The sequence below is a fragment of the Oryzias melastigma genome, linkage group LG8 (genome assembly GCF_002922805.2).
Source record: "Oryzias melastigma strain HK-1 linkage group LG8, ASM292280v2, whole genome shotgun sequence".
NCBI lineage: Eukaryota > Metazoa > Chordata > Actinopteri > Beloniformes > Adrianichthyidae > Oryzias > Oryzias melastigma.
The window spans coordinates 19,622,591-19,645,446 of record NC_050519.1 but is presented as its reverse complement, the minus strand read 5'-3'; the positions used below and the strand labels follow the sequence as shown (position 1 = coordinate 19,645,446).

Here is a 22,856-nt window from a genome sequence, read left to right as displayed (position 1 = left end):
CAAAGAAACGAATACATCTTCCCTAAAACATCCTGATTTTGAATGGATCCCTCAGATTTACAGAGCATTGTTCTCAGCAGAAAGATGAGTGAATTGACTAGGATGGAGGGTTTTTGTATCTGCAGCTGTGTGCGCTGCGTTACACTTGAGCAGAACAACGCTAAAATGTTTTCTTTCAAACTGCGACAAGAGAACAGAAGGAATTCTGAGAGCCGTACAGTGAAGAAATTTGATTTCATGAGATTTCTAAATGAAGCAGCTGCAGACGTGCATTCTTTGTACATCAGCTCGATGAAGCTTTTGCTGAATTGAACCACTCAAAGGCACCTTCAGCGGGTTGATAATATCTAATCAGTGGAGTGTTTAAGAAGCTTAGGGCTTAAAATGCTTAAAAAGTGAAAATGAAAGGTTGCCAGATTCCGACGCGCTCATCTCTACATAGCTCCACTGTAAACATCAAGAGACAGCTAGATTTGGCTTGAATGTCATAATTCCTATCTCAGTTTTCTCTTTCGTTCTCTGAAAACTTACAGGAAAAGACATGTTTTTAGTGTTTCTGTCTCACCCTGTCCCACTGCCGGTCTTTGTTGAGCAGAATTATGACAAGCTTTGGGTGCATCTGGTATCCGTCCTCGCTGAATGACAAGTTACGGCCCTCAAACGTCACATTCATCAGGTACCTGCAGAAAAACAGGGAAGACAATGACACACAGTCTTATTTACACTTCAAATCTTCATCTTTTTTCAAACAGCTTATTTTTTTCATGGGAACTTTGGAAAGTTCTGTGTCCTTCCTCACAATTATTGATTAGGTTTGATTGTGTGAGCGGATAAAATCACCGGAGAACATCTCACACTTACATTCAACTTGTCATAAACGGACGTATGGTTCGGGCACTTCTATGCCACTTTTTGACATTTCTGGTGTCCCCAGTTCGTCATTTTTTGACTTACTGGCTGTTCCTATTAAACCAGGGGTCCCCAACCTCCGGGCCGCAAACCGCTACCGGTCTGAGGACCTCTTGGTACCAGACAGGGAAGAAAAGCATACACTGATCAGGGGTCCCGAACCCTTGGGACACGGAGCGGTACACTAGCCCTGACCCGGTACTCTGACCCATTACTGGTACCCTAACCCAGTTCCATGTCAGGTACCGCATTCAGTACTGCATCCAGTACTGTGTCCCAAGGGTTATGGACCCGTGATTTAATGGGAACAGCCAGTACTTCAAAAAAAACACAATGAGTTTTGGAAACCCAAAACATCCAAAAGTAACATGGAGGGGTCCTGATTCATATGTCCAGTTGAGAGTGAGAATGTGTAGGAAATCAGCTCAAAACATGAAGACAAAAAAGTCCAAATCTGATGATCATGTCTGCTCTTTGACCTCCATGATAATCTGCTTAAATTTATACTGTTGCTGGAAGTTTTCAGGCCAATCTGAGCATTTGATTCTACACCAAATCTTGAGACTCAGGACATGAGATGTTTGGAAGCAGCTAAGTGTGACGCTACGTTCATACCGAACAAGAGTCATGTGTCAGCTTCACGTTGGCCGTCTCTCTTTAGATCCACTGCTGGACATTTGTCTGAATATGTGTTCATAAAATGTACGCTCCTGCAGCATTTGGGAGAAGCCATTATCAAGCTACGTTTGCATCGCTGTCAGCACTCCATGCTAACGTGGCAACTTAGAAATCAATAGTCTATGTAAGAAGCATAAACGTGTGTTTAAGGCTGTCGCACCAAGCATCTTCCCACTGTAGGAGGCGGACTGGTAAACAGTAGGTAAAGAAAAGAAATGGAGTTCAGTGTGAACACAGCTTGAGACTTCTTCAGACCCATGGTTTCACATGCATTCATTTAATTTTAGTAATGTGAGCTAAAAATCCAATCAGCTATCTTATGTAAGCAAATGAACATCTGACTGATTAGTCATTTCTTACAAACATTTGAGCTGAACAGAAAATGGCTCCATTAAAGCAGGAGTGAGGGAAATGAAGTTCAGCAAATCATCTCTGCTGTTATTACACGTTTTGATTATCAGTTGACGCAAAATCACATTAAATTTTATCAACCTTGTACTGAAGGGATTCACTGGTGAGGAACAAAGTCTTCAGTTATCACAAACATGGATACACTCTCAGCTCGTCACGTAGGTTCACCTCAGACTTCAGTTTGGGTTAATTTTGCATGTTGGAAACTGAAACCAAGAATGTGGAGTTAAGGCGGCGTCACTCAGATACTAGGTACATTTTGCACTGATGAAAATTATATGTGAATATATGTAGAAAAAGTGGGAATAGTTGTGGACTTTTACATGAATTTTCACATATATTTCACAAATGAACCACATCAAGGGAGACCCCCACTCGATATAGACTGGTTGGGGGGTGAAAGATCGTCTGATTTATATACCCATCACACACTATGCAAGTCGTGCATGAACCGTGCGTGATCAGTGCACTGTTTATATAAAATTCATTAGTGATTCATGTGTCAATTACAATGTTCCCCTGGTTATTCGCATTTCTTTCTTAGCGGTTTCACGTAGTCGCAGATTTTTCTTCAGTCACGTCACTCTTCCGGTCCATCACAAAACTCCAACAACTCAAGACACTTGTATGAAACTTCTGCTTCAGAAGGGGAGAACAGTTGAAGAGCACGCCAGCCGGTCCACTACACAAACACAGCCACGCACACACACAGGGAGCCTGCATGGAGAAATGGCATCAGCTGACTCAGAAATAGCTCGAAAATATCCTGATAATCGCAGAGGATAATTATCATCCAGAGCAGGTGTTCATTATGGATGAAACCGGCAAATTCTGGATAGAGATGCCCTCTCGCACTTATTTAATGAAGGAGGAAGAACGTGCTTTTTAAGGTACAGAGAGACCGAATGACAGTCCTCATGAAAGGTTTGCAGTCTATTGTTCTGGATTAAAAAAAAAAAAAAAACAGTTTGTTGAGCAAAGCTCCAATGTATGGTTTTGTAACGGACATTTTTTGGCCACAAGGAGGTGGGGGGTGAGACGTAAATGTGGGTTCTCTATATTCGCGGATGTCTTTGGTCCCTAATTCCCGCACATAAGGGGGGGTACTGTATTTTCATCTCTACAGTCTGTTTAGACACCAAGATATGACTGAATTTGTCAATAGCGGTATTTTATTGTGAAAAATTGGTTATATTTTGAAAATGAACCAGATTTTCTTGTGTGTTTGGTGTAACTTCCTGCCAGGATTGATATGGATTACTCACAGCTCGTGCAAAAACTAGACCAGATGCCAAAACGATCACTGCTATGCACGAGGACCGTAGCACTTAGCGTCTGTTGTGAACCACACCTTAAGTTAACAAGGGCGCCGAATGGAAACGACCCCTGTTCTGCACCATTTTGTGGCACTTCAGCGTGCGGTCGGAACCCGGCATAAGTCAATAGGCGCTAGCCAAGGCACCCAGATGGGGAGACCCATGAGAAGGGTCTGGCACACGTTCAGTCGCACCGCGCCCGCTGTACCCATCCCCCTCTTACGACCATCCTTCGGGGGTGAAAGATTGTCCGATTTATATACTTGTCACACAATATACAAGTTGTGCATGAAGCGTGTGTAATTATTGGACTGCGTATATAAAATTCTTTAGTGATTAATATGTCAATGACATCATTTTAACGTAATGACGTGATATGTTTCCCGTCTACATGATATAAAAGTTAAACATTGGTGGTTCAAACATGAAAAGTCCATTAGAGACATGTGGACATACATGGAACGGTCATGGAACGCTACAAATTTGCATAAGCGTATCATAAAAATCACGCACAGTGGCTAAATATTTACATAATAATTGCATATAGACTTTAAAATATGCATAGATTGTGTAATTCTCGACAAACCAAAATTTTCAAACACCTCACGGACATCTGCGCATTTTGACAAATGACTAACGCAAGAAGCATTTATGAATTACATACATATATCACTTTTTTTTATCACAAAAGACTGACATTTCATACGTGGAAAATGCTCAAAATGTACATAGTGGCTTTTAAGAGGAAGATTGAGGCAAAAGGCTCAACCAGTCCTAAACTTGAGGAACAATCACCAACCAGTTTAGCTCAGTTGTCAATTAAAAATCACAAGAAATTATATTGAAAAAGAAAATCAAATATGTTTTTTATATAGAATTTACCACACACCAGATCTGTCATAAATGTTCAGTTTAGGAACACAATCTGAATAAAACTGCAAGCGAAATGCAGCTTTTTATTGGCATGTGCAGTAATTGTTACTGTTCAAGTCAAAATCCTGCGAAATGATTATTTCCCTTCCTGCGCTCAGCGGCGCCCAGCCTCTCCACAGCACTTCTTCGCTGGCAGTGATTACCGCTAACGCATGTGGGAGTGTGTGCGTGAGCGCGGGCGTGTGTGTACAAGAGAACAGGAGTCTTCAAGTCAGGTGAAATCATCCCTCTCATACACACTTCTGACTCTTCCTACTGTGACTGTCTCCATAGGAACGCCGCCTCAAAATGACAAACGCATGGAGATGAAAGAGGAGGAGGGAAAAAGGTTTGACCGTGTGTGGGGTCAGCATGTCGGTTGTAATTTACTGGTTGATCCTGTGCTGCAGGATTCTCGTGTTAAATATTGATACTTTCAGTGGAGTGTGATGATCACAGTCCTCCGTCACATTCAGCCCCCCGTGTCCAGCTAACAGCCTCGTTCGTCCTGTAGAGTCTTGGCACGGACACAAAGTGCATTGAGTTTGTTGCATAAATCATAAGCCATTTTCAAAATGACTTGACACCCCGGCCCTTTTAATCTGTACTGACCAAACCTTCTGTTTCTGTGTGTGTGTGCAGAGTCTGCACACTAAAAGCCACAAAACAAGCATAAGTGTGTTGCCATAGCAGCCACAACCACTGTGATTTGAGAGCCAGTGTGCCACGTTACTATGGTGACCGTAATCTCACAGAGGGTGGGAAAGGGACAGAGACTGAGGGAGGTGGGATTCAGAGGGAATGTAGGGAGGGGATGGGGGCTACCACGCCGCAATACACCGACGACAGGACAGCACGCCCTCTCGCTCTGTCACCTGCTGAGATATTCCTGCACCGTGTGCAGCGCAAGCATTCCTACAAAAGCTCCGCCCCCCGGCGCCGCTGAGCATTCAGGAAAACCAAACCAAAAAAATCCAGAAGCTTTGCTTGTTAGGAGCGCAGAGATGGATTCAAGAGTCCATCGTTTTCCCCTCGATATGATGAAACCTTGGAAAGATCAAACATAAACATGAACGCCAAAAATACAATTATTCCCAAATTATTTAGTTAATCAGGAAAGCAACTTAATTTAAAATAATTGAACTTTTTAATGAAGACATTTTGCAAATTTTGGGAAAACAGGCCATCACTACTCTACTTTTTCCATTTAATCTAATATTTTTTCAGCACGTAAACTAATCAGTTTGATTTATTTCGTTTCTTTACTTACTTGCTCCTCCCACAAGCATCATATTTATGAGCACATTTTTGAACAAGCATCCAGTAGTAAAAGCATAGACTGTATTAACTCCTCCCCTCCCGTGTTCCAAACAGGAAATACCTGCTGGTTCCAAGAAGTCCAAATCCCATAGACTTCTATAGAGAAATAGACACTTGTTCTCAGTTATTTTATTTGCCAGAATAACCATTCTTGCTCTGATACATTCTTCTTAAAATGTTCTTTCTAATCCAATTTTTTTTATATATATTTTTTATTTACCACAAGTTATTCAAGTTATAAACAGACCAATCATATGCCTCAGTAAAGGCATGAGGTGTCCACTGGCTCCACCTTGAATATTTGATTGACAGATTTGACAGATTCAGATTCTGTCAATCAATTGGAGAGGTGTGGACTTCCCACAAGCTCACTCGTGATTGGCGACAGTAGTTTCTCTAAGAACGTGACTAGGACTGATCACTGTTTCAAAATGGAGGCAGCGACTCAGGAACCCATAGTGACGCTGACACCTGATTTCCATAGGGCCAGTGGTAAGGCATTTTCTATGGGAGACGTCAACATCTTGTTTTGTCCAGTGAAATAATATATGCCAATGGTCAAAGAAATTGTTTAAGAAATATTATTTCACCAGAATACAAAAAGTCTTCTGCAGCCCTGAAAAAAAATGGTACAAAAAAAAAATCCAGAACTGTTGCTGCTAAAGTATCCCATGAACAAAAGAAAATCTATAGATTAAAGCTCTTTAGGGCTGTGTGATACTGAGCATTTGGGTACCGATCCAGTACTATCGCAGATATCGATGCCAGTATCAATATTTTTCAAAAATGTTGTGGATGTGACATGAACCTGAAAATCACAATTATTTTTAATCACTGTGAATCTTTTTTGTATGTTTCTCTCTTTTGAATCATTTGATGAACATAAAAACAGAATTAGGACAATATTTTTGATTAAACAGCTTATTAAAAGCTGGGTCTTTTCTGCAGATGCAGAGAAGTTTCAAAGAGTGGAAATATCGATATCAGCAGGCTGGTATTGATCCGATACCAACTTAAGATCGATACTATTAATGTTTTGGATCGATCCGCCCAGCTCTACTTCACATGTTGTTTAGCATTTTAGTGAGCTCCTGATGAGTTGTTGGTTAGTCTTTTTCCTTGTACGAATGCATTTTCTTTGAGGCCTGGAATGTAAATAACTGTATTTCCTGACAGGCGTCTTTGAACAGGTGATAACTTTTGTGGTGAGTGGGACCTCACAGCTGTCTCTTTTACATGGCTGCATGCTCTGAGATGGCACTGAGCTAAGTGCATGATAGCAATCCTCTGCTTCTGTGTGTGAACTGCATGATAAGATGGAGTCTGACATTCAGCCGCCCACGACTCCCCATGTTTTGATATCCTGTTGAGCCCGTCACTTGTAAGCGAGAGGAGAGTGTCTCAGCTGTACTGTACAGACGGCAAATTAAAATTCAAACAGGAGCAGCAGCTGTCTCCACCTGGTGAACAACGTTCAAAGTATACCGCGGTGCCCCGACCAATTCTGCTGCAGCTTTCTCCCCCATCAGCAACTGCCTCAATCTATGGAATTCTGGGTAGGTTCATCAATTTATTATTTTTTTTTTATTTTTTTAGCTAATTTCATTGAGGAGAAAAATCAGAGCGTCAGACAAACAAACAGCTGCCAAGTGCTCTCCATGGCCTGACACAGATACGCTTTAGCGCATGTTCTGATGTAAATAATGGAGGAGTCGCGTGAAATATTGATAAGTCAGTTTTAATAAATTAACCCCAACATCAATTAGTCATGAATTCAACTCTTGAGCAATTACTTTACCATTGGATTTGTGGAGGAGGGATCTATACGGGGAATGACAACATGTCCCATATGGCATTGTTTGACTGAGGAAGAGAAACATACTGCAGCTCTCCTGTCTGCACACTTGGGGGGCAAAGTGTGAAAGGAAGAAGAGGTGTGAATTTGTTTTGTGTGCTTCTGACTGCGGGATAATAAATCTTGATAACGAAGACATGAAAGAGGGGTGGAGTTAGCATCAGTGGATGAGAGGTTAGAAGTTTGAAAAACACTACTGGGCATCAGTTGTACCCAGGTTTGATCCAGGAGGGCATGAGCCGCAGCTTGTTTAACCCTTTAACACCTGAAGCATCGCCAGGAAATCTTAAACACAAAATCTTTATAATAGTTCTTTTCTCCTTTAAAATCTGCTGGAATTACATGAATCATATTAACAGTTGAAAAGTTATAGTAAAACATAAACACTGGATCTCCGGTGTTAAAGGGTTAAACATGTTTAACTATTAATTTAAGCCACATGTGTCAAAGTCAAGGCCCAGGGGCCAGATCACTTTATTTTATTGTTATTAATAAGCTGATGTTATCTTGCTCTCTTTTCAAACTTGTAAAGTTTTAACAAAATATATTTTTATGGAGACTAAAATATTGAAAGTTATTTAAGGTTTCAGTTGATTTATTCTGGAATAATATTCCTGCCTTTTTACTATTCATGATTATGTTAAAAAGTATTAAAGTTTTAAAAATTGGCATCATGCTAGCTTTTTGGAAAATTTTGGTATTTACTAAGATTTTTAGGCATTTTTTGAGTTCAGTTAATATTTCAGGTACATGCTAGCTTTTTTTAACTAATTTAGGCTTTTCTTTTTAAGTTTTTTTAGGCTTTTTCGAGTTTAGCTAAGATTTCAGCTACATGCTAGCTGTTTTGGGTAATTTGGGGTTTTCTTTTTAAGTTTTTTTAGGCTGTTTTGGAGTTAGGCTAATATTTACACGCTAGCTGTTATGGCAAATTTAGGCCTTTTTCCTTTTTTTTTTAAAGATATTTTGAAGTTCAGCCAGCTACATGCCAGCCGTTTTGGCTAACCTAGTTTTTCTTGTTTTTGTTTTTGTAGCTTTTAAGGATAATTTGGCATTTCGCCAATATTTTTACTTCCTATCAGCTTCAGCATTTTTAACTATCAATTTCAGCATCTTCGGCTATCAGCACTAGTATCTGAAGCGGCTAATTTCAGCTTACAGCATTCACACTAGCATTGTCGCTGGTAACGCTATATATTTAGTTCATAATTATGGTAAAAAGTTATGGTTTTAAAGTTTTAAAAATGTAGTTTCAGAGTGTTCAATAGGGCTGCACGGTGGCGCAGTGGTTAGCGCTCTCGCCTCACAGCGAGAAGGCCCCGGTTCAAATCCCGGCTGGGACCTTTCTGTGTGGAGTTTGCATGTTCTCCCCGTGCATGCGTGGGTTTTCACCGGGGACTCCGGCTTCCTCCCACCGTCCAAAAACATGCTTCATAGGTTAATTGGTGACTCTAAATTGTCCCTAGGTGTGAATGTGAGAGTGGATGTGTGTGTGATTGAGGCCCTGAGACAGACTGGCGACCTGTCCAGGGTGTACCCCGCCTTCGCCCTTCAGTAGCCGGGATAGGCTCCGGCTCCCCCGCGACCCCGAAAGGGAAAAAGCGGTTAAGAAGATGGATGGATGGATGGAGTGTTCAATAAATGTTTATCCTGTTCGGCCCTCGACCTAAGGTGTGTATTGGATTTGGCCCCTCATGCGATTGAGTTTGACACCCCTGATTTAAGCTATAAAACGTGAACTGCCTTAAAACAGAAAACAGTTTTTTTATCATGCTCCGTGTAAATTATTCAACTCTGACTGGCTGCCGGTTGTGGATTAAAAAGTTGTAATTCCCAGTAATAATTAGGATTATGCATTGGTAAGAGTCTGATGATACGATAAGTGTTGTGATGCATGTCTCACAATATGAACGTCGATAAATCCCAAGACCGTACCAGAACAGTTTTTCTCTTCTTTTTTAAAGTGTGATTTAGAAAATAACACTATCTTAATATTAAAACAATCAACAGAAACTATAAGAAAAGAATGCTTGAAAATAGTTTTAAATACAGCAATTAAGTCTGGAGTAAATCCTAAAATGTAATTTTTCCTTTGTCCCAACTACCCTAATGTCCAAATTAAATCTTAAATAAAATAGTTAAAATGAATTAATTATTTATTTATTTTGGCATTAGTTGTTTCGTAAATAATACTATGTTATCTACGTTTTAGTTATTTATTTGTCCTCCAATTCATCAGTAACAGCTAGCTAAAAAACTAGCCTCTACTCCTAATTAGAAGCTAATTTTAGAAAAATCAATAACTGAGTTGCAGCAAGCTTTTTAAAACAACAATTTACTGTAAAAAAATTAACAATTGGTCTTTAAGCTGAGCTTGTTATAGTTTATTACCTATTTTTGATGAACATGTAGACAAAAATCAGAAGTAAGGTTTTACTTTTCTTGAACTTTGAAGCCAAAATGTTCTCAAATTCTGAAAAGAAATATTTCAACATTTCAGGATTCTGCCAAAGAAAGGACAAAAGTTGACTGAGAGCATCTTCTGTGGTTCCTCACATCTTAAAGACCCACTCCGATGAAAGTTGTGTTTTTAGTGCAATAAGGATCTTGTAAAAATCTTTATTGATCATTCCACAATAGTAAAAATGAATTGTGATAATTATTTGTTGCAGTTTGCTTCTTCTGGGAGACTTTTTCTCTCACATGGAAACAATGATTTGTTTGTTTTTTTGCACTTGCTCTACTTTACTGTCAACTTTCTGTCTTTTTTTCTACTTGCCTGCAAGTTTTTATCATAATGTTTCTCAACAGAGCAGAACCACAAAGTAGTGTTTCAAGACAGAAGTGTAATTAACCACAGAATTTCATTGTTCTGTTTTACTTGTACACTTGGCACAGAGTTACCTGGTTTTTGGTACTTCTTTTGTTTTGTTTTGTGCCAAATCAATGCCGACATGCAGCGTTACCAACCTAGTGTAGATCCACACCACCTTCTGCTTCTCATCCCTTCAGTCCACTGAGCGTGCTCACATTCGTCCCCCAGTTCAACAAGGTCAAACTGCATTTCCAACCCTTTTTATTTACAGAGAGCCACAGACGTTTTGGAATTGTTCTTAGAAACCAGTTGACACCTTTCCACGTCGAGGCTCATCTGGTAGCTGTCCACGCCTGACAGGGTCAGGGCGGCTGCTGTCATACTCATGATTGTCACACAGATGCATTAACCCCATCCTGTTTTAGGTGCTGTTTTCATTCTCTTCTCTTATTTCTGTTACTTCCAAACCTGTTTTATGGTATTGGATGAGATTTCACAGTGAGGGCAACAATGAGTATTCTTTTCCTTAGTGAACTGAGGCCTCTTTTTTTTTTGGAATTTCACTTAACACTACGGAACAAACAATAAAAATGAAAATCTCTGTCTAGTCACAGCAGTTTATTATAGACAGTGGAAGAGGTTTATTAAATTATTAAATTTGGTACAACCCAAAAGAAAAAAAAATTTTTTTTTTGCAACAGTTTGTTACAAACCCTTCTATAAGGTTTAGCCCCTCCCACTAATAATCAAACATTTCTTTTTCCAAAGAAGATCTGACTTGAAAATAATTCAGAAAAACTTTTAACATTTTAATATTTTAAACAGGATTCGAACTTTCGAAGTACAAAAATAAACTTGATTTGGGAAAAAAATGATTGGTGATGTCACTTCCTGTTTTCAGGTCGTGGGAAAAACTTCAAGACTTAAAAGTTTTATTCAAGCAAAACTCGTCTAGTGCGAACTACAGAGCAATCTGTGACACTGCTTCATTGCACTCAAACACATGTCCAGATAGGATTTATGACTTTGCATGCATGAAACGAATATCATTTTTTAAAAATAGGCAAAAAAAGGACATTTAAACAGGACTTTTACCAATCAGCCATCACTCGTGTTTGAATTCTCCAACCAATTATTTGTCAAAAACATCACAAACAAGCACTTTTTTACAGTTATTGTTGAATCTAAAGGATTTCTGCCATTTTTCTAGATATTTCTGCTGTTTTAGCAGCTTTTTTGATACAGCACACATTGAGATGTCAAAAAAAACTGTTTGTGAGGCGTTGGAAGAATAAATTCACAGATTGAGTGATAACGCCTCAGTCACAACTAGGTATTATCACTACATATGGCCAGATACAGGCTGTTCACTTGTAAAAAATAGGCAAACCTGTATGGGACACACAGGTGGCCCCCACTAAATATCAATGTCACTAGGTTAGCCTGTATGGCAAAAATGCTATTCTGCACATTTTTATCTACAGGCGTGCTGCGGGTGACAGGTCGTAGAGTACAATATGTGAAGGCGAAGTAGGAGAGATGCAGGTACATCGTACAGATTTTTCCTTCCAGATAATTTTTTTGTATTATTATTAAAGGACAAATGTTATCTCGCACTAATTTTTAAGTTATGTAATTTTGACAAAATATATTTTTATGGAGGGTAAAATATTGAAAGTTATTTAAGGTTTAAGTTGATTTATTCTGGAAATATATTCCTGCCTTTTTATTTTTTATAATTATGTTAAAAAGTTACATTTTCAAAGTTTTAAAAAGTTAACTTTAGTGTGTTCAATGAATGTTTATCTTGTCTGGCCCGCGGGCCAAGGTGTGTTTTGGATTTTGGCCCTCTGCGTGATTGAGTCATTGATCATTCAAACAAATATTAATTCTAGCTAAGAAAGCGGGAAAAAGTAACAGATTACAACCAAATTAAACTTCATTGCATATATCAGTTTAGGTCTAAACTTAGAATTAATAACTTTTCCAAAGACATGAGGTGAGTCCCGCACACAGCTGCAGTTTCCAGTCGGGTTACTTGAGCGGACGAACATCAAGCACCACTTCAAGCTCAACCTTCACAGAGAGGCGGAACACCTTTAAACCGTCCAAGAACCTAAATCAATATTGTTTAGTCTGCGGATTGGTCTCTTCCCAGGCCCCGTGTTCTTTTTTTATCTTGTGAGGTAGTTGGATTTTCTTCTGACATTTACCCTGTCAGATCAGGCAGCCCCAAAAATAACACACACAGCTCTACCGACACCTGAGAGCTCCGCAGACGATGTAGCAGTTGTTATTTCAACAGCACCGGGTCGGATCACAGGTGGGTTTGAAGTTCTGAGGGCAAAAGTTGGAGTTCATGTCTGAAAGCATTAACAGTTTACCTCCAAACTAACTAATTAACAACATATTCTGATAGTTATTCATAATTTCCTTTAAGGTTTGCTTAACTTCGACAAATGTTTAAATTTATTGACGTCAAACCCAGATGAACCTCTGGACTGACTCCCCGTTTATTTGTTTATCCCTTCCTAGCAGTAGAGGCCATTCCTCCAGCTAAGCAGGCCATGGAAACCAGTTGTTCATTTTGTCTCAAGTATATAGACTGTAGGCCAATTGCTAATCTCTTGATTGAACACTCGAAGACAAAGGTTATCACCAAACAAATTTAGTTAAAGCAGCGAGGGGCGAAGGATCTCAGCAGCTCTGGCAACTGATCTAATCAACGACACAGCTAAGTTGATTATAAAACCGCAGGTCTGGAGAGCAGACAATGGACGGGGAGGAGCGGAGCGGTGGAGATGAGAGGCAAAAATCACCCGAAACGGAGAAGAGAAGGTGTGAGGAGATAAGCCGCAGCGAGGCAGGAGAGAGTAAACAAAGCAGCACTGAGGAGAAGTGGATGCACAGAGGAAGACGAGGCGGAACAAAAGACGAAACGGAGGGGCAGAAGAGAACAAAGAGGAGGTTAGGACGAGCAGAGCGCAGGAGGAGCACAGAAGGGCTGGGACCAGCAAAGCAGCTGACGGCAGACCAGAACCAGGCATCCAACCAGGGAATGGATCTCGGAGGTGGAAGCATCTGGCTTGAACTCACTTTTTAGCAGTGCTGAAGAAATGCAATAACTCAGAAAGGGCTGAATCACAGGAAAACAAACAAATAACACACTTTCTAAAGCCCCTCCTCTTTGATTAAACTTCTGCAACTTGAGGGGCAAAACAAGAGAAAACGACGTCTGGACACCGTCAAACCAGAGTCTGTCTGACCCGCTAAGGCCCACACGCATCCTTCAGACATGCAGAGTGGAGCTGCTCCTGAACGCAACGCTGTGCAGAACTCTGGAGCTCACTCGGGGGAGAGCGCTCGCCGCCTCAAACGCCACTGGGACCAATTAGTGTGCAGAGCAAAGCGAGGCTGAACGCTACACTTCACAACCCGTTCACAAAGACCTGCCGCTGAGACGGACAGCTGAGGGGGTGGGTTTGGTGAGGGGGGGTGATTGTGTGTTTATGGCTTCATTGGAACCAAGGGGGCGGCGTGTGGCGGATGAAGGTGAGTGTTCCGGCGCAGGTAGAGTTGTGCTTCATCATTCACAGGTCACTGCCACATTTATGTGGATTTTTAATGGTTTAAATTAAAAACCAATATGACCACATACCGATGCATCAGCATCCAGTTCTGAGAAAAGTGCAGAAAAGTGATGATCTGACAATTCAAGAGCCTTTACTTTTTTAAAAAATTGCATTACACACTTAAAAATCTTGATATTTCCTGCAGACCACCTGCGAGCCTCGTACAGATGCGCCCATTTTCTGACCACAGAATGCCCGTATCCACCCATGAGGGCTGTTGTGACTGCAGCTTACAGTAGGTGAGTGGGTGGAGGTAGGGCCCTTTGAATACCAGGACTTTCTTGGTCTGTATGCTTTTTAAACTGACTCCAAAACCAAGCAGCTGCTAAAAACTGCATGACGCTGTGCAGGTGGAAGGTCTGCTCTAAAAAAAAAAAAAAAACACTTGAGAGGAAACAACAACAACAAATAAAAGTAGGATATTTCCCTGCATTTTCAGCTTTCACCTCTGCTGGATCTAAACATTCCTATTCACAGTGGTCTGGTGCTCAGGGCTGTAACATCAAGAGAAACCATCTTTTAGTCCACAACATTTTACACTGCAGAAGAGCAACAGTCCTGAGAGTGTTCATGAGCATTTCCTGATGTAACACACGTTATGAGCAGTGAGCATTGTGACAACAATTGTGCAGTATACAACCAAAAGTCTAAAACAGACAAATACTTGCTTTAAAGACCCACTCCAATGAAAATAGTGTTTTTGCTGCACATATATAAAACCATTTAAGAAAAAAAAGAATTTCTGAGTATTTCTTTATTCAAATTGTGATAGATGAGGAGCAGATGAAAAAGCGACACAGCAACTGCGACTGATGAGCCAAATTCTCCTGCTCCATTCGGATGCATCCACTTACAGACAAAAAGATCCATTAAGATATTCATTTTCCTCATCTGAGCAGCCATCTGACTCAAAACTGTACGGCTGTATAGCTCTGAAATTGCTTGCTGTTTTGTTTTTGCTACGCTAATGTTAGCTTGAGGTTGTGAGGGGCTGTAAGCTAACGGGAGAGTGTAAACAAAGGCATGCTGGGATTTCAACGTAGGATTATTCCATGCCTACAACCCAGAGCCAAATATCTGATGAGCTCCTGCCACCCTGCAGAAAATATGACTTAAAAGCGACAAAGGTGTTTTGATTTTAGCTAAAAACTAAATAGTGATAATTAAACCATCACCAGGAACGATTTTACTATAGAACAAATCTAGTTGGAGTGGGACGTCCAGACCTCCTCTCATGCACCCTTTCAGCACTCTTGCATTGACCACACCCACTTCACATGGTCACACAGCATTGGACCATTCACAATCTCAGAAATAAGCTGAGAGGCTGTTTGACCACCAAACTTTTTAGTGACAGTTTAGCTGAAGCCTTCAGCACTTCAAAGAATCTCTGTTCCCATTCGGGTCAAGGTCCTACCTGAGCACTTCGTTGGGGTTGCCTGAGATGGGGGTCTTCTTTTCTGGAGCTCCGTGGCACTCCGATTTCAGTAAGGTGTGAGGCCCTCGGTCCATCATCATGGCGGAAGTCGCCATCGTGATGATGGCCACGCCATCTCGAACGCGCGCCTCCAGACCATAATCCCACTCGTCATAGGATACAGAGAGAAGACCTGAGAAGAGAGAGGAAATGAATCGATCACGGGGAAGAAGATCAATCAGGAACAGAGTCTCCAGAAGTGGATGTTTGTCCATTAGTCCAAGTAATATCTGATTCTTTGTTTTGCTCCAGTTATCTGATGCCTGTTCTGCTTTGATGTTTCCAAACATTTCGTTGCAGGTTTCCTGCCTTTTAGGTCCTTTAATCAGCTGTTTCCAGGATGGTTCTTACCAGAGTATAAAGATGGTTATAATAAAAGCATCTATTTGAAGAAATTACTTAGCTTGTGCTTTACTATGTTTACATGTTAAAAGTGCTTAAAAATATCTTATGTTTTGATGCTTTTTAAATGTAACTTTATTCTATCTTCAAAAATGTCTTAGTTTTATTGATTTAAATGTGTCTTACTGTGTAAAAATCTAACAAAAAGATTGAAATGTATACTGATAGAGGTTCTGATCAGCCTTTTATTCAAACAAAATCCCAACAAACGAACCTCCTCTCCACTAATAAAGTTGCAAAAATGGAAGAAATGCTTTTTATTTTTGAAAAACAACCCACTATGAATTAGACTCTCAAATAAAAGCCACATTTTTATCAATATTAAATGCAAAGTTTCTATAAAAATATATAAATTAAAGCTAAATGTCAAAGGTAAAATAAAAATCCAGAAATGAATGTATAATAAAAGCCTTTAAAGTAAAATGAGATGTCAATTAAACGGTAGTACATTCGCAGCAGAAATTTGGATTTAAAAGTCTAATTGCTGTTTGGGAAATAATTTCCAGCAGCTGAGTGGTCATTGATTTGATGCTTCTGTGGCTTTTCTCAAACTGCACTTTAGTGAACAGGCATGGAGGGGGAGGATAAGTAGAGTCTGTTCTGATGCTATCTGCTGTGCAAATGGACCACTGGAAATAAATATCCTGCAGAGATGGCAGCAAGGCACCCATGATTTACACAGCAGCTCTCTATGCTGTTCAGTTCATCCCCTCTCCTGAGTGACAGCCGAGGCGGAACGCCACGATGTAACCTCAAACCTGAACAAAATGATCACCTCGCTCAAGTCCTGGATTGAAGTTCTCCTTAAAGTGAGCGCTGAGCGTATTTGCCCTCCTCCTTATGCACCACATGTAAAAGTTTTGTCTAGAATTCCCCTCCATTGAGCACACGGGTTTAGTGGCTCTCACGGGAATACTTCGACACACGGAGGAGATGAGGATCGAACAGTGATCACTGAGCCATTTTCAATTATCCCAGGATTAACTAATGACAAATAGTAACCATTAACTGATCGCACATCCTTGAATAATTAGGCCTGCCGAACACGAGCTCCAATTATTCAGGATTATAATCAGAAAGTCATTTACAGGCAGGAGCCAAAGTTTGTGTCTTCTTCTGTGGTTTTAAGGTTTAATAGTGAACGTAAAATCACAACACAGATAAATATACGACAAAAGTCAAATAAACTAAAAAAAATACAAATATTAAGTAGGACTTCTATTCTGCATGGTGGTGTAGTGGTTAGCACTCTCACAGCGATGAGGTCCTGGTTTGAATCCTGGCTGGGACCTTTCTGGATTCCAGTTTCCTCCCACTAACATGCTTCACAGGTTAATGGGTGACTCTAAATTGTCCCTATGTGTGAGTTAGTGCTCACACACACAGCAGACTGCTAGGTGGGATAGGCTCCAGCAACCCCATGACCCTAAAACGGATGCAGAGGATTAAGATAACAAATGGATGGATGGACTTCTGATGCTGTAAACATATTGTAGCATGGGGGTGTACAAACTTTTGACTCGTGGGCCACAAAGGGTTCAGTGTGTTTTTGCAATCCACCTCGTTAGACAGAAATAAAATAGAATCTGATCAAAAAACTATGGGCATTGGGGCCAGTTTACAAGCAAAACATTTTTTTTACATTACAACTTTAAATCTTGTAAATTAAAAAAAATGTGACTGTTAAATTAGGAGAGTAAAGTCGGATATTTATCACTTAAAAAGTCATAGATTAAATTTTTGACCATTTTTTTTCTAGTAAATTTATGACTTTTAATCTTGCAAATTTATGAGATTTAAAGTTGTAAATTTATGAGATTTCAAATCATAAATTTATGAAAAAAAACTCATAATATCACTTTCTTTTATGGCCGGAAGACTCTGTTGTAAAAACGAGCTAACTTTGATTTTAAAAAATGAATGCATATTTTAAAACAGAAGATTTTGGAGTATTTCTTTAAAAACTATTGTTTTTGTTCTCCTTGTAGATCCAGGGTTGATGTCCCTCAGAGAAAAGCCAAACATTAGAGAAATGCTGCGTTGATGTGATGGAATGATCAGAAAAATGACTTAAACTCACATGAACATTAAAAAAACAAACATATCTTCCAACAACATATGAATGCGGAATAACTTTCTGCACCTAAATAAAGTTCAACTTTTTTTGGAGTGCATCATCTATGGAAAAAAAAAACATAAATAAGGATAATAATTTATTCAAGTTAGGAGGGCTCCATATGGCCATAGTTTGTTGTTCTAGGACTACGTTTCAAAAGATTAGAAAATAACAAGATCTTTAAAAACATCTCCTTAAATTTGAAATTCTGTTCATGTCAAAGATTGTACTGGTCGTATTATAGACAACATTTGTATTCTTTTTTTAACAAAAAAAAAAACAACATTTCTTTAGGCTGTAAAGATAAAATGTTAAAACAAATCAACAGAGGAAACAAATTGTGACCAAATTATATATGAAGAATTTCAGAATCTTTTATTAGATAAATCAAATCCAATCAGACTTTATCTGTAGAGCACTTTTCCAACTGATGTAACTCAAAGTGCTTAACATTAAAACAAAGAGATCAATGAAAGTGCTTCTTAATGTCCTGGGTCTAAACGCCGATAGATTTTTTATTTTTTTATATTACCGTAAGTATATTGTGAAGTCATGACTACTTTTCATAACCACAAATGTTTGCTTTTATTCCAACTAAATGGAGTTTGTTTTGTTTTATACACAAATCTATGTCTAATCCAAAGAGGCTTTTTCTCGTCTTCTCGTTCTTTTTCCTCCTTTTCAGTGAATTCCTGCCACAAAAGGAAACAGTTACCAGATCTCCCAGGAGTGAATGTCCACGAAAAATGACCACGAAGTCCGACTGCATTGCTAACAGGAACATAAATATGATATGTTAAGGTAGTTTGTGATAACTTATCCAAAATATCCAAGATCATTTATCCAAAGAAAAAGTGTCTTTACTTTGAAAACTCCAACAGAGATTTGCAATCGGCATCAATTTAAGTTCAGTTAATACACCAGTTCACATTCAAGCTCATCTTAATATGCTCCAATGATAATACTAAAGATTTCCCAAAACAAGGCAAAAAGTCAAGCGTTTAAATAGTTTTATGATCTAAGTCAGTTGTATTGATAGCCCACTTTATCATATAAGACATCATACATTTTTGCAGACGGATGTTTAGTTCTTGTTGAAACAGTTTAATGTAAAAGTTTTCATATTTTATTAAAGCTTCCATGTTCTACGACCGCTCAATCAAATTTTAAATAAAGTAAAAAAAAATAGAAAAAGCATTGTTTGTATTTGCTCAGTTGTGCACCACTTTAAATAATAAAGGCAGAAGAACAAAACAGGTCCGTCAGGAGGTCGACGATGACTGGAAGAAATCCAAAATGCATAAAACATCGTCACAGCTGAGGCCTGACGTAGCTCCAGAGGCCTTTGTGACTCCCCAAAATAGATAATTAGGGATTTGCTTGTTAAATGTCACTGGGTTCAGGATCACAGTTCTCAGTAAAAGTCAGTTGATCTTGCGATCCATCTGTCAGTCAGTTGGTCCGCTTCTCTCTGACAGCGTATGACCACATGTCAGGCAGTCCACTACCATGTCAGTGGGCAGAAATAGACAGGCAGCCTGGCAACCTGCCCTCCTCAAGGGGCTTTGCACTGACAGCTCAGCTCCTCCAGGACCACATCTAAAAATCACACACTGTTGACACTTCCCTACACTTGCTCCCGTCGCTTGTTCGCTTTTACACACGTTCACTTTTATTATTTCATGGGGACGAGGCCTCTCCAGGAACACGCTCGCAAACAAGTGCTCTCCCCTGCACCGCCGTCAAGACGGCCTTAAATGTCACAACAGGAAGATGTTAACCGGCAGCGAGAAAATGGAGGCGCATCATCGCACGTCTGCAAAGACAGGTTCGGAGGCGGCTTCTCCTGTTTAAGAGCCAGCTGTCTTTTTGCCCCAAACACACACAAACACACACACGTTATTTAAATGTAGACATGGAAAATCCATTCTTAGGCAAACCGATTGAAGAACGTCAAAGAAGATATTTTTGGACTCGTCTTGTTGTGGATGATGTCAGGCTGGGTGTTTACGTTAGCACACTGTGCGAAACGTTCGTCTGCAAGTCTGGAGAACAAAGACGGAAGCAGTGCCGGGAGAAGTGAGAGGAGACAGGGGGTTGAAGAAGGGCAGAGAGAGGAAGGAGAAGAAAGCAGCAGTAACCCAGATCCAAATGCAACATGCAGAGAAAGTTGAAGAAAATGCTCAAGTCGGAGAGGATTTGAGGGGTAGGGAGGAGATAGTGATGCCCTGAAATAGAGTACAATCAGAGGGACTGAGAGAAGAGGATGGAGATGTGAGTTTTCAATTTATCAACCAAATTACTGGGTGAATCTGCACCACAAATTCAACCCAATTAGAAGTTGTATCTTTGGCTGAACTCCTATCATCTGTCTCTGACAGTTTAAAACGTCAATGCACGTTTCTGTTCTTGTACTGTGGCTAGGAAGGGTCACACACCATACCCATCTCTATAAATGGCTACAAAAAGCTGCAAGACAGAAAGTGAAGTTCTAACTACGAATGTCCCGATCAGGTTCTGTTGGCCCTGATCCCATTCTCAGTCATTTGGTTTTGAGAATCTGCCAATACCAAGTACCAACCTGATACTTCAGAAATGCATTTAAAAAAATCGCCAAATTAGATAAACAGATCCAGGTTGTCCCAGATTTTTATTTTATTAATCTTTAGTTATTTAGCACTTGAAGGGTAACAACTTTTTTGGGTTGTTGACCTCTATAAACGAGGCTTTAAAACTGCTGTCTGTCGGTCATAACCAAATTTATGACAAATTAAAATAAGCTTGTTTAATTCTTGGAAATATAGTCAAAACCCGTCTGTGTGCTGCCCCCTATGGGTTAAAAGCAGGTATTACATTTGAATTTCATGATTGGTCAACCCATGTAAGTCCCACGTCATGATCTGCAGCTCCAGTAATGATAACAGTCCAGCCCCCAAGCCCCGCCCCTCTGACTGGATTTTCACATTTCAGACTCCAACTTCCCGGTGTGGTTACCCTCCAAATTCTCACCCAGATCATGTTATGATTTATCTTCAAAGCCTTCCCAGTGGTCTTTTAATTATGATTTATAACACTTTTATCTGTAAAAAAAAAACTGAGTAGTTTTCTGCAGAACAGCAGGAGTTCATAAGAAATTTGCCTCTGGGTTGTTGGTGGAACCGCTGGCACAGAGTAAGTGTGTCTTTATTTCCCATCACCCATCTGTTTACATGCCCCCCCCGCTATCGTATCACCCCTTTCAACCCCAACCTATCATTATCAGTGCAACAAAAATGTCTAAATACATGATTGGATTGGGACGTTCCTAGTTCTAACTATCTATTTTATTTTTAAAGACCGGATTTTTTTGAGAAAAAAAAAATCAACAACTTTTTGAATCTGATTGTGGTAAATCTTTTGATGTTACGATATTATTGCAAGTGAGGCCGAGTGACCCACCTGTTTGTACTGGACCAATGTAAAGACAAGGTTTGTTTCTCTTTTAGCCAGATATAATGTATCATTCAATCCTGACCTTTGAAAAATTAGAAAAATACAACATGTTGTGTATTTAGCCATCCAGTGGTTCTATAGCCAACTGACCTGGGTCGATATTCACACTTCATTATAGTGCTCAAAGCTCAGCTAATCAGCCTTGCTGGAAGTCCAACAGTCAGACTTCTTTTAAAGACTACACCATGAAGTTTTGAGGTAAGTTTGCATAGTAACAGTTAGAAAAGTGGTCACATTTAAATCTAATCTAAAACTAAGGTTATTCATCTTAAGTGTAAAATCGTACTCATTTGTTTTTCTTGTTATCTAAATTTCTAGTTTTTCTCGACTTCATGGTACTGGAGAGAAGAATTTTATCAAATTGTCAAACTTCTGATTCAGGAGGAACAATGTGGTTTTCATTACAATTTTGGAGCATCAAATCACACCTTACCAAAAGTGTTTATTGCTTCATAGCAGTTTATCCAATCTGTGTTTCAAGGATTTAAAGAAACTCTTTCGTCTTGTTGCTCCCAGTGTTCTTCAAGAGGTGTTTTGGGAATGTGGAGTCCAAGACTCACAACTAGTGTGAGGGTCTGTAATAACACCAACTAGTCAAACTTGTTCCAAGTGTATGTTGTACTCCAGTGAGGATAAACTTTATCATAACTTTAGGGACGTGGTTTGGTGACCTCAAGATTTCTTTTTTTGCAGATGATGTTATTCTATTGGCTCCACTGAACTAGGAACTCTGAGGACCAGTTTGTGATCAAGTGTGAAGCATGAGATTTAGCACCACTAAATTGGTGGCCCAACCAGCAACAGTGATGTACTTGGAGAGATGCTACTCCAAGTGGAGGAGTTAAAGTGTCTTCTTCATGAGTAAGGGAAATATAATACAGTCATTGTATCGCACTGAAAGGGCAGCAGAGCCAAAAGGCTAAACTCTCAATTTATTGATCAATCCATTGATGTATGGTCACAAGGTTCTGGGTCATGACCGAAAAGATACATTCCTGGATGTAAGTGGCTGAAAGGGGTTTGTCCAGAGAGACTGTTTCCTGGTAGCACCTTGGGGTAGGGGAACTACAGGACGTTTCTGTGGAGAGGGAGGTCTGGGCATCACTGCTTCCTCTGCTGCCCCTATAACCCCAGCTCTGGAAAAGTGCTAGAAGATGGATGGATGGGCATTTTGCCTAATATCTGTCATTATGTCTTATTTAATCTGTGTCACAATAATTTACTCCTAACTGGTTTGTTTGTGTGTACACTGCACAGAAACTACATGCAATTACGTCCATAGAAACATAAATCAAAAGAAAGGTTGTGCAATTTGAATAAGTGATGTGGCAATGCATCAAATTTACAGACTGGAACCCTCATTTAGAAGAAGCTCACACATCAACAGTGGTGGAAAACACTACGGCTGCCAAACATGCAGTTTGATTATATTCCCCTGTTATTTTTCTCTATCAAATTAGGCCCAAAAGCAATTGAACATTTCACAGACAAATGAATGCAGAATGAACACAAAGGCAAAAACGC

The 22,856-nt window shown here is 39.8% G+C and overlaps 1 protein-coding gene across 4 annotated transcripts in view; it reads right to left on the bottom strand.

Moving 5' to 3' along the window:
- The window catches only part of LOC112146837 (glutamate receptor ionotropic, NMDA 2B), a 154,276-nt gene that overhangs the window by 41,563 nt on the left and 89,857 nt on the right, over positions 1-22,856 (bottom strand). For all 4 annotated transcript variants that reach the window (XR_002919323.2, XM_024272860.2, XM_024272858.2 and 1 more), the window contains 2 exons: positions 15,263-15,455; positions 566-680 (listed from right to left, as the gene is read on the bottom strand). Coding sequence is in view for 3 of the 4 variants with exons in the window: in XM_024272860.2 (XP_024128628.1) it covers positions 566-680; positions 15,263-15,455 (308 nt within the window). In the remaining variant the exon portion in view is untranslated. The remainder of the gene's footprint in view (positions 1-565; positions 681-15,262; positions 15,456-22,856) is intronic.